The sequence below is a fragment of the Ostrinia furnacalis genome, unplaced genomic scaffold (genome assembly GCF_004193835.3).
Source record: "Ostrinia furnacalis isolate ACB-3 unplaced genomic scaffold, ASM419383v2 OfSCF7336, whole genome shotgun sequence".
NCBI lineage: Eukaryota > Metazoa > Arthropoda > Insecta > Lepidoptera > Crambidae > Ostrinia > Ostrinia furnacalis.
The window spans coordinates 424829-443113 of NW_021137575.1; the positions used below are offsets into that span (position 1 = coordinate 424829).

The window sequence follows — 18285 nt, forward strand, 5'->3', positions numbered from 1 at the left end:
TGAACATCACTATGAAATTTCATAACTGTTTACATTACTTAATAAAGTACTAGCAAAACAACTGTGTTGTGGTATAAAAGCGTGTGTAATAAACTGGTTTTATTTTTTAATTACAGGATCACAGTCAACGAGGACACGGAAAAGGGGTCCACGCTGCTTCAAATCGGCGGTATCAACGATGTTTTGAAGAAGTACAATCTGGATTTTCACATCATATCTGGGAATGAAGGGGACTCCTTTGATGTCAACGGCGAAGGAGCTCTAATACTAATTGCCAGACTGGATCGAGAAACACAGGATACATACGTTTTAGGTCTAGCTGCTGTTGAAGAAGGAAAAATACTCTCGTACAACCAAAACAAGACATCCATCACTATTTTTGTAACAGTTGCTGATTCCAACGACAATGCACCAATATTTGCAACAAATGAATTCGAATTGACCGTAAGTGAAGATGTGAAAATCGGCTATACAATCACACAACTTTCAGCAACTGATGCTGATCTGTATGGAACTCCTAACGCGGCTATCAGGTACAACATCACGTCAGGAGACGACGAAAAACTGTTCTTTATTCATCCAACCACTGGAATATTGAGCGTTAACAAATCTCTGGATTATGATACTGGCAATACAGATTACAAACTTATCATAGTTGCCTGTGATCAGGGAGAGCCTTCTTTGTGTAATGCAGCGTATATCAAAATTGGTATCATTGATGAGAACGATAATACTCCAACGTTCCCAGTGAATGAGTACTTTGAAACTATCGGTGAAAATGAAAGAGTTGGAACGTCTGTCTTTACGGCAAGAGCCACGGATCTTGACAGAGGACGATATGGAAAACTCAACTATTCTATTGTGCCTGCCTCGACGAATTACAACAGAAACGATGATTCGTGGAAAATGTTCCTAATTGATGCTACATCGGGACTAGTCAACACAAACGCTGTTTTTGATTATGAACAAAAGAACAAGTATGAATTCTCTATCAAGGCTTCGGATCTTGGCGGGAAAAGTTCTACTGTCAAGGTCCGGATCGATATAGAGAGTCGAGACGAATTTTATCCGCAATTCACTCAAAAGACGTATAACTTCGGCATTCCTAAGTCAGGACCTCTTCCTGCAGGATATGTGATTGGTCAAGCCACAGCCACCGACAGAGATAAGGGCATTGACGGAAGAATAGTATACCAGCTCTCTACATCGCATTCATACTTCAAAATAAATCGAACAACTGGTGTAATTATCTTGAAGAAGAAAGTGGAATCTGTATCTAATCTTTTTGGTTCTGATAAATCAATAAGTCTAGTAGTCACTGCGAGTTCCGGACGACAAGGTTCACTTACTAACAAAACAGCTGTAGAGATATTACTGGACCATGAAACAGTAGTCTTAGATTCAAATATCATAAACGACGCATCCGCTGCTCCCAGCGGTGGACTCTCCGATTGGGCATTAGGTCTACTGATCGCATTTATATTTATTATAATCATATTCGCAGCGGCATTCCTATTTCTTCACATGAAAAATAAGAGGCACAAAAAAGTCAACAAGCCTGGATTAAACTCTGAAGGGGTAGGTGCAACAAATAGTTACGTTGACCCAAGTGCGTTTGACACTATCTCTATTAGAAATACCGGAGCAGTTAGCTCCGGGAATCAATTTGCTCCACCCAAGTATGACGAAATCCCACCATACGGACCACATACGGCTAGCTCCAACTCAGGAGCAGCAACAACCTCAGAACTATCTGGTTCAGATCAGTCTGGTTCCAGTGGTAGAGGATCTGCAGAGGACGGCGAAGACGGTGAAGATGAAGAGATAAGAATGATCAATGAGGGTCCACTCCAGAGGGAAGGTATTCACAGACAAGCGAATGGAGTAGATGATGATAATTTATCAGACGTCTCGGTTCATAATACTCAAGAATATTTAGCGAGACTTGGAATAGTAGATACTGGCACTGGTGGTGGAGCATCTACGTCTTCCAGGAGATGTTCTGAAAATGTTGGTAATAAAGACACCATGTTACATCATGGCCCTATTGACTCTATGCACATGTTTGATGAAGATGGTGGACACGAAAACGATATAACAAATCTTATCTACGCTAAACTCAATGAAGTGACAGGCAGTGAAAGAGCGAGCAGCGCTGATGAAGCCAGTGCAGCAGTCGATAGAGCAATGGCTTTAGGCGCCTTCTCAAGTGCGCCTGGAGATAATAATGCTGTACCAACTGCAGGCCCATCAATGACGGGCAGTCTCAGCTCAATAGTTCATTCAGAAGAAGAACTCACCGGCAGTTACAACTGGGATTACTTACTCGACTGGGGACCACAGTATCAACCTCTAGCACACGTGTTTTCAGAAATTGCTCGGTTGAAAGACGACGCAGTGTCCCTTCAAAGTGGTAATAGTGGTGCGTCTAGTGCTAAGAGCAAAGGGACATCAATATCTGGCGGCAAGAGTGTTCCGCCGCCATTATTGACGACTGTAGCACCAAGGAGTTGTCCCGCTCCGTCGTTGTCTTGTAGACAACCTCAACATTTATTACCTAGGTCCCCCATAAGTCATGATGTGCCTGGAGGTTTCTCAGCCGCAGCTGCTATGTCGCCATCATTCTCGCCATCTCTCTCGCCTTTAGCGACGAGATCCCCTTCCATGTCACCTTTAGTAGGTCCTGGTCTACCTCCAGCCCCCGGCAGTAGGAAACCTCCACACTCTACTATGAGAATATGAAATTTGTATTATTTTCTAGGTTATTGTACATATTGTGTGTAACGACTGTTCAAATTAAGTATTGGTAGTAATATTTATTGATTACCGATGTGATCGGATTAGTTTTTCTAATATCATTTTGTGCATTCACAAATGGACTGCCTGAACTATGCTCAAAGTGATGTACTAAGCGCTTATACCGATTTTACGGTAGTGTAAATAGTCTTCATTCGGGTTGTATTATTAACTGTAAATATTAGTCTGTATATTTTAGTGCCTTGTAAAATATTTAAATGAAGACTGCCATGTTATTTTATGTTATTATAAAACAAACGAATCAGCTTTACGTTAAGCTATAAGTATACTTTTAGATATTGCAATTTTTGATAAGCTTTATTGAAACATGTATTTTACTAAATGCAGTCACAAATTTGTTGTACGTCAACTATTAGATCGTTAACTGTAAGTGGAACTATTGTGCCTTTTGTGATTTCTGGAAAATCATCAACATATTTAGTATCATTTATAATACTGTGATTTTCGTCTAAGTATCGAAAACGCCTGTAATCTGTTCACGATTGACACTTGCCAACTTTATTCATTATATTTTTTTATAAAGTGATATTTCTCCGTGTCAATTATTTGAACAGTAGTTAAATATTGTAAATAATCCCTGTCCATATTTAGATTTAAGTTCGACTGTCCGTGGAGAATGTAAGCGAAAATAAATAAAATATGTAAAATTTTATCACTGGTTTTTATTTTTATCAAATAATACCCAGTAATTGAAAAGAAAAACAACAAATATCATATCACAGCTGGATCTAAATCTATAAATGACAATGACCATAAGGTATCTTAAAAGTAAAAAGTAGGAATCTAAAACATTTGCACAAATACCAATTCAAAAGGACATCAAAACCTTAATTTTAGTAAAGCTGCCTGTATAGGTGTTATTATTAAATTTGATAACAATCATTACAACTGCCCATGTTATATCATAGAGGATAGTAAGGCAAAAACTACATCTAACGGGACCTTTGTCGTAACTTAAAGCCTAGAAATGCCTTAATACTAAGCAATGAATACATACATTATGAAAACGGAATTTCATTTTTCCTATACTTGCAAATAAATGCCTACATTGCATATTAGACCCATCTTCCGATATGTCAGCGATCTATTATAGTCTATAGGGTCATTTTGTGATGAAACCAACCTAAACTGGCTCGTCAATGATTTTCTAATTTATAAAAATGTAAAAATGGCATTTTAAAATCACGAATTGGCCTTTGGCACTTAAATATAATTAGGTACCTTGAATACTTTAGCATCGTATCATTCAAAATATATCAAAACGTTGCTGCTATGATCAACACTAGGTGATATTACATATTAATAAGTGTTAAATACTTGATTGCTTATTTAAGAATAGTCAATTGCGTTTGATAATTATTCACTTGCTTCTTATTATTATTACTATCGTATTTGCCATTGTCAATTGACTGGACGTACCAGCTAGTAAACGCTAAAATGGTTAGCGCACATACATGCCTATTCAAATTGCAAGATATTTTCGTACAAAATCTATGATTACGAATTTTAGAGTCATACTGACTAATTACTAAAAAGTCTACTTACGGCGTTCTAGATAAATATTATGAAAGGCACGCGTTAAACTAGATCCTCTTTACGGAGTGGTTGCCGGTTAAATGCATGTCGATGATGACGTCATCCGACGCCAATGACTTTCTGCTGGGAGTCACGAGACCTAGATCCACCTCTGTGTTGATGGTGGTGAGACCATTGGTTACAGGTTCCTGAAATAAGATTTATTGGATTACTAATTTTTGAGAACATACCTATCATTTAATCTGAAATTTCTAAATATCCGATTATGTGAAACAGGTAATTTGAAATTCCCTATCTTTATTTAGCTGCAAGGTCCTCAATTGGAATTTTGAAATTTATTAAAAAATATATTACAAATGTGCAGTTATATCGTACTGCAGTTGCCATCAACGCAAATCAATAATGGTAGTTAGACTGAGATGTCACCAAAGCAAAAAATCGTGTAGGCTCTGAAAGAAGGCAGCTATTTCTTTATGTTTTTTGGATTTTAAGCACCGAGAGTTAACCTATCAAAGGTATCCGGTATGGAAAAAAATACTTAACTACAAATAAGGTATAATCAAGGTGTCCCACAGAGCACAATACTAATACCTGCTCGTAACAAACATAAATTATTACTAATAAAGTTTAATCGAGGTGTCCCATTAATGACCAGTATTTTAAAACCTGTGGTACTCGTAACTCTCACAGGCCATGAGCTTATTCTTGGACAGCTGGTGTTCTACAACTTAGTTTAAATTAAGGTGTCATACAGGACACAATACTAAGACCAGTGTTATAAAACCTATTAAAGTACTTGTAACAAACTTACACTCACAGTGGAGAGTGCATCACAGGCCATCAGCTCATTCTCGGACAGATTTTCTACAACTAAGTTTTAATTAAGGTATCTTACAGGGCACAATACTAAGACCACTGTTATAAAACCAATAGTACTCGTAACAAACTTACACTCACAGTGGAGAGAGCATCACAGGCCATGAGCTCATCTTTGGATAGGTGTTTTACAACTAAGGTATAAAGGTGTCTCACAGGGCACATTACTAAGACCACTGTTATAAAACCTATAGTACTCGTAACAAACTTACACTCACAGTGGAGAGTGCATCACAGGCCATGAGCTCATTCTTGGACAGGTGCTCTACGACGGCAGCCGCGTAGCAGTCGCCCAGCATGTTGTTTGTTGTGCGTATGCGGTCACTGCAGAGAAGAGTAAGTTCAATTATGAGAAAAATACGGGTGATTTGTCAATGGTGAGCAAATGTAGAGAAAGTATTTTTTGTACATTTTAATTATTTTCATTATGGATAATATTTTAATCAGATTAATATTTCCTAATATTCACTTTCTTAATACAAATACTCGTAATGAACCTATAGACTAAATATTTACAAATAAAATAAATAAGACTTTATGCTTTACGGTGACTCCTTGTCAATCCTTAAAGCAAAGTCTTTGTTGAGATACATGGATGGGGTGTTATTATTGTAAAATAGCTAATTATCTAATAGCAGTTGTATTTCTAAAAGAAGACCGTAGGAGTACCTATGTATCAATGTTTTGTTTGTGATAACGACCTACGACGCCTCGACTTAGGCAACTTCACCTACCTACCTGCCCTCCCTGTATAATGCGCCGGAATAATTAAATCGGAGTAGGCCTATTCAATTAGGTTAGGGTTTATTCAATTCTTGAATTAGAGTTTTAATGTATTTGGCTTACATTATGTAAGCAGAAACAATTTAAGTGAACTGCCGATAGGGCAGCAAGTTATGGAGTGGAGACCACGTACCGGAAAGCCCAGCGTAGGACGTCCACCCATAAGGTGGACCGACGATCTCACAAAGGAAGGCGCTGAAAGCAGGCCGTTGTTAACCGGTCAACATGGAAGTCATTGGGGGAGGCCTATGTTCAGCAGTGGACGTTCTATGGCTGAAATTATGATGATGAATTGAAGTAACTTACACAAGCCAATCAACAGCAAATAGCAGCGACACGTCATGAGTTGGAGCGTCCACTGCAGCGAGCACCACGAGTAGCAACACCATCGCTGCTGACGGCACTGACGCGGACGACACTGAAGCTGCTGTTGATGTTAGGCTGGAAAAGAGAAAACAGTTTGTTAATGATAAGGGTCAAAAAGGATAGAAATTAAAACATACTATCACTCTTGAAGGTACGAGTACACTAAGTAAGATATCTTGCCAGATTCCGGGTGTAGCTTGCTTCCACCTTCGGCCTGACCATCAGGTGAGATACACGCCAAGAGCTTCCTCGTTGTGGATAAAAAAACTTAAGTCAAAATAAATTAACATAATATAAAAATGAATCGCAAAATGTGTTGGTAAGCGCATAACTCAACAACGCCTGGACCAATTTTACCAATTCTTTTTTTTAAATGTTTGTTGAAGTCCAAGGATGGTTTTTACGGCGATAAAAGTTCGAATAATTACCGGGAAACCTCTAAAAAATCTCAAAACTTCACCCCTAAGGGGGTAAAACGGGGTTCACGCGAACGAAGTCGCGGGCGGCCTTTAGTACTAGAATATAATGCAATAATTCCCAGTCATGACCAAGTTTTTAAGCTATGGAAAAATAATTTAAAACATATTTGAACACTATATCGTAAGTAATGAAGCCAATGATAGCCCAATCGATGATTATTAAAATTTACAGTGTGCGATATCAGTTCGGTCATAAATTTATGTAGGTTACGTTACCCCGCGGCGGTAACAGCGGTGGTGATTCGTAAGATCGAACAATTAGATCGATTCAAGGACCAATAACTTAGAACCACATCACAGTATCTTTCTTCGCTATTTTATAACCTACCCAGTACCTAATCGATTTAGCTTTGGATAAAAAGGGTAACACTCTGTACTAAATAGATTTATATAGGCAGATGGCAGATAAAGACGCTAGACTTGAAGAGCACCGTGTCATTGTCAATATTTCAAAAGTCACAAACTATAACACAAAAACCTTACAGAATGGTAGCCAGTAAAATCGTTCGCAGTAAAGTTTTTCGATGTAACGTTACATCGCAGTAACAAGGCATCGATATAACAAGGCGTCGCAGTATAGTAACTTCGCAGAAAGGTTTTCGAAGAAACAAAATTCGATGTAACGTTTGTCGCACTCACGTAGGTAACCCGCCAAGACAAGAAGAGTGCCGTCCATGTTGATGTTACAACTAACACACAATATCTAACAATAACTGCTTACAAAATAGTAGCCAGTTGGGCAAAACCCAAGGGCAGGTTGTTCATCTGACAGATGAAGACGTTGGCCACAGACAAGAAAAGTGCCGTCCATGTTGATGTTACAACTAACACAAAAAATATCTATCACTAACTGCATCACAAAAGTACTTACAAAATAGTAGCCAGCTGTGCGAATCCCAAGGGCAAGTTGTTCATCTGACAGATGAAGACGCTGGCCACAGATAAGAAGAGTGCCGTTCCATCCATATTGATGTTGCAACCGATGGGTAGAACGAACCGGGTGACCCGAGGATCGACTCGAAGGGGACCCTCCATAGCTCGAAAGGTCACTGGGAGGGCTGCGGCACTGAATAGAAAAAAAATGCTGGATTTTGTTGTGGTTGTACAGGGGATTTGAACTTTATGATGAAGGTAAGTAGGTACCTACCAATTATTTTCTTAAAGTGTTTGATAACAATTTAAGGAAATAAAGGGCCCTTTGCCCAATCAAGAAAATCTAAAATGAGGAGATCCTACCTTTTTACAACAAATAATCACAAATAATATACCTAGTATAGTTAAAAAAAAAAGCACACGAATGCGAAGTTTTAACTGAAGAAGACGGAAAGCGAGTAAAAGTACTATCTTGGGGGTAGATCAATATTTGCCTGACATACATAGAAAAACGATGCGTTCCGTTATTCGTAATTACATTGTTGCAGCAAGAAATCTAATTACATTATATTCACGATGTACCTAAGTAATTAACGGCCAATCACCGAAACATTCGATATTTGCGTTCGATCAATTAAACGCTCGATTTAAAAAGCACTCGATTCGTGAAATCATGGTACGATGAACGTACGATCATTCGGTATTTTGTTTGCGATCGAATTACGATGTTTTAACATTTCATGGCAGTATGATTTCGACTGAATGCAAACTGGAGGTTTAAATATTTTTTAATACTAATTAAAGTTTTGTTTCATTGCGTTAGTTACAAGCATACAGCCGAGTTTCCTCTATTTTTTAAAGGACTCAAAATTTTATATTTTCTGTACTTTAACCGGTTTACTATATTGTCTTAAATACTCACGTAGAAGCAGTGGCTGATGCAGTAAGCATGGCGTGAGACAGTCCCCAGTAGAATTTGTATGGATTCTTCCTTAGGAACAAGAAGTATATGAGTTGCATCACCAATAGCTGGTAGAAAAACACGCCGATCGCCACTGTTGTTATGAACCAGGCCAGTTGGGACATCACTTGAGCTGGAATTAGAGAAAATGTTACATTTTAATATCGTTCGTTCGTTCGTTTCAGCCAAATGACGTCCACTGCCCGCATCCAGGCTCTTCCCGCGACCTTTACCAGATCGTCGGTCCACCTAGTAGGAGGCCTGCCTACGCTACGTCTTCCAGCCCGTGGTCGCCACTCGAGAACTTTTCTGCCCCAACGATACATTTTAATATATGTGCACAAAGCAGCAAGGAAAAATATGGAATGTTTAGGAATACTTTATACTTTTGGACATTGGAGAGTAAGTACACCGAAATAATATTGCAGTACAGACCCATTCTAAAACCCAAAGAATTGGTAATCATAATGTTTCAACATCACGATTATGTCATAAGTACATAACAAACGCCCGTATTCACAAACGATGCTTCCAAATCGAACGCACATCGTTGAATAGAGCTCTGTGATTGGTTCGTGTGTTACCTGTGCATCTACTCGCACTGTGAGACCTCATAGTAATGTTTGTGAATACGGGCGAAAAAGTTTACTACTATCGAGTACATGAAATCATTTTGTATTCTGTAGAGGAACCTTTACTGTAAAAAAGTATAGTTCTTACCAACATTACTGACTCCAAGAATCTTCCCCGCAATCACACTGCTGACGCCGACCGGAGTCATCCACATGACTCCCGTCACCATCTTCATGATGACCTCGAAGATCGCTTGGAAGAAGTCGATCACCACCTGTCCCTTAGGCCCCAAGGTGCCCAGCAGACTGCCAAACACTAGGCAGAAGAAAACTAGCCCTAGAGTATTGGTACCAGCTCTGAAAATGTAAACCAAGCTCTTAGGGTGTATTCGATCAAACAAGAGTAAATATTAATCTATATTTCTATACTAATATTATAAAGCTGAANTTTAGGTGTTATTATTAAATTTGATAACAATTATTACAACTGCCCATGTTATATCATAGAGGATAGTAAGGCAAAAACTACATCTAACGGGACCTTTGTCGTAACTTAAAGCCTAGAAATGCCTTAATACTAAGCAATGAATACATACATACATTATGAAAACGGAATTCCATTTTTACTATACTTGCAAATAAATGCATACATTGCATATTAGACCCATCTTCCGATATGTCAGCGATCTATTATAGTCTATAGAGTCATTTTGTGATGAAACCAACCGAAACTGGCTCGTCAATCATTTTCTAATTTATAAAAATGTAAAAATGGCATTTTAAAATTACGAATTGGCCTTTGGCACTTAAATATAATTAGGTACCTTGAATACTTTAGCATCATATCATTCAAAATATATCAAAACGTTGCTGCTATGATCAACACTAGGTGATATTACATATTAATAAGTGTTAAATACTTGATTGCTTATTTAGGAATAGTCAATTGCGTTTGATAATTATTCACTTGCTTCTTATCATTATGAGCTATCGCATTTGCCATTGTCAATTGACTGGACGTACCAGCTAGTAACGCTAAAATGGTTAGCGCACATACATACCTATTCAAATTGCAAGATATTTTCGTACAAAATCTAATGATTACGAATTTTAGAGTCATACTGACTAATATCTAAAAAGTCTACTTACGGCGTTCTAGATAAATATTATGAAAGGCACGCGTTAAACTAGATCCTCTTTACGGAGTGGTTGCCGGTGAAATGCATGTCGATGATGACGTCATCTGACGCCAATGACTTTCTGCTGGGAGTCACGAGACCGAGGTCCACCTCTGTGTTGATGGTGGTGAGACCATTGGTTACAGGTTCCTGAAATAAGATGTATTGGCTTACTACTTTTTGAGAAGTGTTAGGAAATCTATCATTTAATCTGAAATTTCTAATATCCGATTATGTGAGACAGGTAATTTGAAACTCCCTATCTTTATTTAGCTGAAAGGTTGTTAATTGGAGATTTTTTTTAAATATATTAAAAATGTGCAATCGTATCGTACTGCAGTTGCCATCAACGCAAATCATTAATGGTATTTAGATTGAGATTGTCATCAAACCAAAAAATCGTGTAGGCTCTGAAAGAAGGCAGCTATTTCTTTATGTTTTTTTGGGTTTAAAGCACCGAGAGTAAAAATAAATCCTATTAAAGGTATCCGGTATAGAAAAAATACTTACCTACAAAAAAATAGGGTTTAATCAAGGTGTCCCACAGGGCACAATACTAAGACCAGTGTTATAAAACCTGGTGTGCCTACTCGTAACATGCATACAAGTAAGGTTTAATCAAGGTGTCCCAAAGGGTACAATGCTAAGACCAATGTTATAAAACCATAGTACTCGTAACAAACTTACACTCACAGTAGAGAGTGCATCACAGGCCATGAGCTTATTCTTGGACAGGTGTTCTACAACTTAGTTTAAATTAAGGTGTCATACAGGGCACAATAATAAGACCAGTGTTATAAAACCTATAGTACTCGTAACAAACTTACACTCACAGTAGAGAGTGCATCACAGGCCATGACCTCATTCTTGGACAGATTTTATACAACAAAGTTTAAATTAAGGTGTCATACAGGGCACAATACTAAGACCAGTGTTATGAAACTTAAAGTACTCGTAGCAAACTTACACTCACAGTGGAGAGTGCATCACAAGCCATGAGCTCATTCTTAGACAGGTGCTCCACGACGGCAGCCGCGTAGCAGTCGCCCAGCATGTTGTTTGTTGTGCGTATGCGGTCACTGAAGAGAAAACTAAGTTTAATTGTAAGAACACTACGGGTGATTATGGAATGATGAGCTAATGAAGTGAAAGGGATAAAGTTGACACTACCAATTTAACTAAGTTCAAACGTATTATTGATCGTCATAAAATTAAATAAGATTAATCATAAAGTATCAATTAATAGTACGTGTACATTGACGCCTTATCGATTCATATAGCAAAGTCTTCATTGTGCTACATGGGTCAAAATATTTTTTTGTCGATAGCACCTCTAACTACCCTCGACATTGCAAGTTCACCACTAAAAGTGCGTCTCGTTTTGACACGACTTGAAATCGCACTAGAGGTCGATTGAGCGTCGTTACATTCCTAACCCAGAGGTTTGAGCCTTATGCCCGTTTTCACCATCAATACCTAATTTTTATGTGACCCCTATGGTAACAAATAACAGGAATTTAGTTTAATAAGGGGTCCACTTAAAAATTAGGGATTGATGGTGAAAACGGGCATTAGTCTATTTGGCATGCAGAAGCAAGTAACTCACACAAGCCAATCGACAGCGAACAGCAGCGACACGTCATGTGTAGGAGCGTCCACTGCAGCGAGCACCACGAGTAGCAGCACCATCGCTGCTGACGGCACTGACGCGGATGACACAGAAGCTGCTGTTGATGTTAGGCTGGAATAGAGAACAGTTCGTTAATGATAAGGGTCAAAAAGGCTAGAAATCAAAACATATCTTGAAGGTAGGAGTACACTAAGTAAGATAATATCTTGCCAGATTCCGGGTGAAGCTTACTTCCACCTTAGGCCTGACCATCAGCTGATATACCCGCCAAGAGCTTCCTCATTGTGGATAAAAAAAAAACTTAAGTCAAAATAAATTCACATTATGACAATGCTGTAAAAAATATTAGAATATAATGCAATAATTCCCAGTCACGACCAAGTTTTTAAGCTATGGAAAAATAATTTAAAACATATTTGAACACTATATCGTAAGTAATGAAGCCAATGATAGCCCAATCGATGATTATTAAAATTTACAGTGTGCGATATCAGTTCGGTCATAAATTGATGTAGGTTACGTTACCCCGCGGCGGTTACAGCGGTGGTGATTCGTAAGATCGAACAATTAGATCGATTCAAGAACCAATAACTTAGAACCACATCACAGTATCTTTCTTCGCTATTTTATAACCTACCCAGTACCTAATCGATTTAGAGGCTTAGGATAAAAAGGGTAACACTCTGTACTAAATAGATTTACCTATATAGGCAGATGGCAGATAAAGACGCTAGACTTGAAGAGCACCGTGTCATTGTCAATATTTCAAAAGTCACAAACTATAACACAAAAACCTTACAGAATGGTAGCCAGCTAGGCAAATATAAAAATTGGTCTGACATAATTATGAAGATATTGGCCATCATGGTGATATTACAACCGATCCTTATCACTAAATGCTTCACAAAAATACTTACAACAAGCTGTGCAAATCTCAAAGGTAGTTGTTCATCTGACAGATTAATGGCCGTTTTTACCATCAATCCCTTATTTTTAAGTGAACCCTATGACAGCAAAATTTTTGTTATTTGTTACCGTAGAGGTCACTTAAAAATTAGGGATTGATGGTGAAAATGGCATAAGTCACTGGCCACAGTAAGAAAATAGTTGTGCCGTCCATGTTGATGTTACAACTAACACAAAATATCTATCACTAACTGCATCACAAAAATACTTACAAAATAGTAGCCAGCTGGGCAAATCCCAAGGGCAGGTTGTTCATCTGACAGATGAAGACGCTGGCCACAGACAAGAAGAGTGCCGTCCATGTTGATGTTACAACTAACACACAATATCTAACAATAACTGCTTACAAAATAGTAGCCAGTTGGGCAAAACCCAAGGGCAGGTTGTTCATCTGACAGATGAAGACGCTGGCCGCAGACAAGAAAAGTGCCGTCCATGTTGATGTTACAACTAACAAAAAATATCTATCACTAACTGCATCACAAAAATACTTACAAAATAGTAGCTAGGTAGCTAGGCAAATCTCAAAGGTAGATTGTTCATCTGACAGATGAAGACGCTGGCCACAGACAAGAAAAGTGCCGTGCCGTCCATATTGATGTTACAAAACATAAAATATCTATCACAAACTGCATCACAAAAATACTTACAAAATAGTAGCCAGCTGAGCAAATCCCAAGGGCAAGTTGTTCATCTGACAGATGAAGACGCTGGCCACAGACAAGAAAAGTGCCGTGCCGTCCATATTGATGTTGCAGCCGATGGGTAGAACGAATCGGGTGACGCGAGGATCGACTCGGAGAGGACCCTCCATAGCTCGAAAGGTCACTGGGAGGGCTGCGGCACTGTGAGTAAAAAAAAAATGCTGGATTTTGTTGTGGTTGTACAAGGGACTTGAACTTTATGATGAGAGTGTTTGATAATATAAGGAAATAAAAGGCCTTTTGCCCAATCAAGAAAATCTAAAGTGAGGAGATCCTACCTTTTTACAACAAAATAATAATGTAGTTCAAAAAATAATCACACGAATGCGAAGTTTTAACGGAAGAAGACGGAAAGCGAGTAAAAGTACTATCTTGGGGGTAGATCAATATTTACCTGACATACATAGAAAAACGATGCGTTCCGGTCTTCGTAATTACATTGTTGCAGAAGAAATCTAATTACATTATATTCACGATATACATAAAATATAATTAATGGTCAATCTCCGTAACATTCGATATTTGCGTCCGATCAATTAAACGCTCGATTTAAAAAGCACTCGATTCGCGAAATCGTGGTGCGAAGAACGTTCGATCATTCGGTATTTTGTTTGCGATCGAATTAAATCGATGTTTTAACATTTCATGGCAGTATGATTTCGACTGAATGCAAACTGGAGGTTAAAATATTTTTTAATACTAATTAAAGTTTTTTTTTTATTACGTTAGTTACAAGCATACAGCCGAGTTTCCTCTATTTTTTAAAGGACTCAAAATTTTATATTTTCTGTACTTTAACCGGTTTACTATATTGTCTTAAATACTCACGTAGAAGCAGTGGCTGATGCGGTAAGCATGGCGTGAGACAGTCCCCAGTAGAATTTGTATGGATTCTTCCTTAGGAACAAGAAGTATATGAGTTGCATCACCAATAGCTGGTAGAAAAACACGCCGATCGCCACTGTTGTTATGAACCAGGCCAGTTGGGACATCACTTGAGCTGGAATTAGAGAAAATGTTACACTTAATTATAAATAAATACCTACTAACCCCCTTACTAATAAAAAGTTATACAGTTGTTGATCACTGTTTTAAAATGACATTTCCATACTAAACGTCACTTTAAAACACTATTCAACGAGCGTGTAACTTTTATTAGTAAGAGGGTAATAATTTACCATAGTAACTAGAAATAAATTAATGTTATAAACGTATTATAGTAACAATAATAGTGTTAGGCTGAGTAACTTTAACCATAACTACAAACAATAAACGGTATTTTTTATACGGAGTTCGACAGAAGTTTGACGTTTGTTAAAGTTAAAGGAAGATGGTGCAACTCGGTCTGAGATACTGGACGAAATAGAGTAGGCGCACACCGTTGATTTTTAGTTGGCCGATAGTTTTGCCCGATTTTAAATAAATTGTATGAAGAATCGGCCAAATCGAATCGGCGTAGTGTGCGCACTCCCATACATGCCCATACTGATCAACTGCCCGACTAAACTATCGGCCGACGAAAAATCGACGGTGTGCGCCTACTCTTAATATTGCTAAACCTAGTACCTATTATTTCTAAGTTCTGTGTGTGTGTATCAATGGCCAGTATCAGTATCCATTCTAGAACATTTCATAACATTACGAGTATGCCATGAGGCCGTAACAAAAAGTCATCTCCTACTACCGAGTAGATGAAATGACTTTGTATTCCATGATCCATTTTAACATTACATAGAGGAACCTTTACTGTAAAAAAGTATAGTTCTTACCAACATTACTGACTCCGAGAATCTTCCCCGCAATCACACTGCTGACGCCGACCGGAGTCATCCACATGACTCCCGTCACCATCTTCATGATGACCTCGAAGATCGCTTGGAAGAAGTCGATCACCACCTGTCCCTTAGGCCCCAAGGTGCCCAGCAGACTGCCAAACACTAGGCAGAAGAAAACTAGCCCTAGAGTATTGGTACCAGCTCTGAAAATTTAAACCAAGTTCTTAGGGTGGATTCGATCAAACAAGAGTAAATATTAATCTATATTTCTATACTAATATTATGAAGCTGAAGAGTTTGTTTGTTTGTTTACTTGAACGCGCTAATCTCAGGAACTACTGGTCCGATTTGAAAAATTCTTTCAGTGTTAGATAGCCNTACGGAACCCTAAAAATGTTGCGAAAACGGGTTTTCACGCGTACGAAGTCGCGGGCCCAGCTAGTCTCAGAATAAATCGTCAGTTTTGACATGTATTTCCCATACTGAAACTGTCAATGTGCCAGTTATACCAGGAGTTACTCTCGGATAAAAGTTTGGTCAAATCGGGCCTTAACCACGGATTTTGGTGATTAAAAAACTTAGATTTTAGAAAGAAACGATAAAACATAATCATCATCATAAATAAAGATGTGTTAACCATGTTAAAACGTATGTACTACGTGACTTTGTTGATGTACCTATTAATTAAAATAAATTAAAAATAAATTGATAAGCACGACTAAACGATAAGAAGAACGAATTTTCTTTAATAACGATTTTGAAATAAAACGGCAGAAACAACACATGAAAAATGGCATGAAAACCTTGTCTCAGTTTTAATAATCACAGTTATTTAAAATGACCCAGTATTTTGGTATAATCTTACCTATACGATACAACTCGGACCATAGCCGGAAACGTATCGTTATCAGAAGCATTCCTGCCGAACAAAGTCGTCGGCTGCACATATACCGTATGGGCCTGCTGGAAGGCAGCCTGCACTATGTTGTCAGGAAATACGTTTCTGAAAAGATTAAATTTTGCATTATCATTACTCATGATCCACTATCTCAGTATCTACGAGTAAAACCTTGTCTCTCAAAATTTCAAATTGAAACAAATATAAACAGATCTCACTGTCTGCAGTTTAAGGAAAGGGTAAAAGGTCTTCCAATTTAATTTCATGATTGTCCGAATAAAATTAGAGAGTTGCAGATTTTTTGGCACCAAAAAGGTAAACATTACTGATCCGATGCCGTTTGACATTATTTAAAAATACGCGTATTTTATTTTGATCATACTTTCTATGTCCCTTTCTTAAAATACTTAAGTTTACTCACCTTCCTATATCTAAAAGACTATCCAGAATACTGTGGTCCCTTCTCCCTGTATTAACACTGACAAAATCTTCTTTCAGTTCTGGTTTCCCTGGATGTATCATCATTGCCATCAAAATACCCAGAAAGGCGTTGAACATGGATGTTAAGATGAAGTATAATAGAGTTCTCACTGCGATCTTCCCACTCATCTTCGCGTTTAAGCTTGCTGAACCGGCTATCAGGCTGGCAATGATAAGGGGTAGAATCATGAGCTTGAGTAGCCTCATGAACAGTTCTCCAGGGTATGATATAATCACCAGTGCGTCAGGTCCAAGGTTACAAGGGCGCAAACCAAATCCTGAAATTGATATTCGTACATTACATAAAGCTTGCGCATCGAACTTTACATTTCGTTAAAAATCATCTATTTCCAACTCAAAAAATGCTATTGTGTTTAATTAATATACTTATTGTATGTATTTTCTGCATAGGTAAAGTTTCGAAACATTTTTTAAATAACCAAAACGTGATGGGTAGTTCGGCTGAAACGACGATGGGTAGTAATGCTCAAATAAAAGGTGGAGGGAGATGAAGCCAGAATCTTCAACCACAAAGAAACTTGAAGAATCCATTCGAACTATTATTATTATAAATACGTAACAATTTTTCGTCTTTCTGTCTGGTTTTCTTTACTTAGATGAAATTAGGTAGAGATATCTATTTTGAGACCCAGCGAAAAACAAAAATAGTTTAATTTACTTTTTGGATGGGGAGCGAAAAACTAATGCTTTTCAAAGAAAATGAAAATCTCAAACTCACCCACGCCAATTCCCGTGATGACACCGAGCAGCGTGACCACCAGCATCGTGTTGTCAATGAACCACTTCTTCGCGCCGGTCGGTTCCACCGGAGCAGTCCGGTCCTCCGTGGTCTGCGGGCCTCTGTCTCCTGGGCCCATCTTCGCGAACAGGTACTCTGAAAACCGTTCACCTTTCTCCATTACAGGCGAATGGACTCTACCGTCCAGATCCTACGATCTGGTTTCTTTTGTTCTTGTCTCTCGTCTGCTGCAAGTGTTGTCTGAACCGGCTTTTCAATACGTGACGATAAGAGGTTTGGGGATGAGTTTTGCTGTTTACGCTGGCATTTTTGTTTTGGATAAGTTGTTATGAATTACAAGGATAGTCCGATTTAAAATATTGACATTTTTAGTTAGAAAAACCTATGTTTTTCACATTCTTTGTTGAAGAGTTCAGTTTCATTTCAGTGCTGTCGGCACGAATCACGCTACGTGACTACGTATAGTCGGCAGGATTACTACTGTCTCGCCTGTTGCAATGGTGTCACCGTTTTTATTAGCACAAACATTGGGTTGCGCTCTGTATATCGCTTGTTTTCCTTTACCGATATGCGAAGAAAGCGTTCGAAGTGAGCAATGGATTGACAAACTGGCTTTAACGCTATCGATCGC

The 18285-nt window shown here is 38.3% G+C and overlaps 3 protein-coding genes across 3 annotated transcripts in view; 1 reads left to right on the plus strand and 2 right to left on the minus strand.

Moving 5' to 3' along the window:
* Positions 1-3319, plus strand: part of ds (dachsous cadherin-related 1) — a 399638-nt gene extending 396319 nt beyond the window's left edge. The window contains exon 16 of the mRNA XM_028319851.1: positions 117-3319. Within this exon, the coding sequence (XP_028175652.1) occupies positions 117-2742 (2626 nt within the window). The 3' untranslated portion in view covers positions 2743-3319. The remainder of the gene's footprint in view (positions 1-116) is intronic.
* A 532-nt stretch (positions 3320-3851) lies between these two features.
* Positions 3852-10266, minus strand: LOC114363951 (excitatory amino acid transporter 3-like). Its single transcript, XM_028319888.1, has 7 exons — positions 10235-10266; positions 9412-9620; positions 8653-8824; positions 7729-7923; positions 6319-6453; positions 5448-5553; positions 3852-4541 (listed from the first exon to the last, which is right to left on the minus strand). The coding sequence occupies exons 1-7, from the start codon at positions 10264-10266 to the stop codon at positions 4401-4403; spliced, it is 990 nt and encodes a 329-aa protein (XP_028175689.1). The 3' UTR covers positions 3852-4400.
* Positions 9967-17814, minus strand: LOC114363933 (excitatory amino acid transporter-like). The gene is made up of 9 exons (XM_028319852.1): positions 17634-17814; positions 16836-17172; positions 16382-16519; positions 15511-15719; positions 14570-14741; positions 13688-13882; positions 12048-12182; positions 11415-11520; positions 9967-10591 (listed from the first exon to the last, which is right to left on the minus strand). Exons 1-9 carry the CDS (start codon positions 17812-17814, stop codon positions 10451-10453), a joined length of 1614 nt encoding a protein of 537 aa, XP_028175653.1. The 3' UTR covers positions 9967-10450.
* Between the last annotated feature and the right edge of the window lie 471 nt (positions 17815-18285).

Bases quoted from the DNA above. Each gene is read 5' to 3' on its own strand.
- LOC114363951 (XM_028319888.1), bottom strand. From the start codon at position 10,266: ATGGCAAATGCGATAGCTCATAATGATAAGAA. The intron at 7,924-8,652 runs GTGAGTATTTAA...TTTTCTATTCAG, and splicing joins GCATCAGCCACTGCTTCTAC to TGCCGCAGCCCTCCCAGTGA. The intron at 4,542-5,447 runs GTGAGTGTAAGT...ATCTTATTTCAG, and splicing joins CCTGTGATGCACTCTCCACT to GAACCTGTAACCAATGGTCT.
- LOC114363933 (XM_028319852.1), bottom strand. From the start codon at position 17,814: ATGGAGAAAGGTGAACGGTTTTCAGAGTACCTGTTCGCGAAGATGGGC. The intron at 16,520-16,835 runs GTGAGTAAACTT...TAATCTTTTCAG, and splicing joins AGTCTTTTAGATATAGGAAG to AAACGTATTTCCTGACAACA. The intron at 15,720-16,381 runs GTAAGATTATAC...TTAAATTTTCAG, and splicing joins GTCCGAGTTGTATCGTATAG to AGCTGGTACCAATACTCTAG.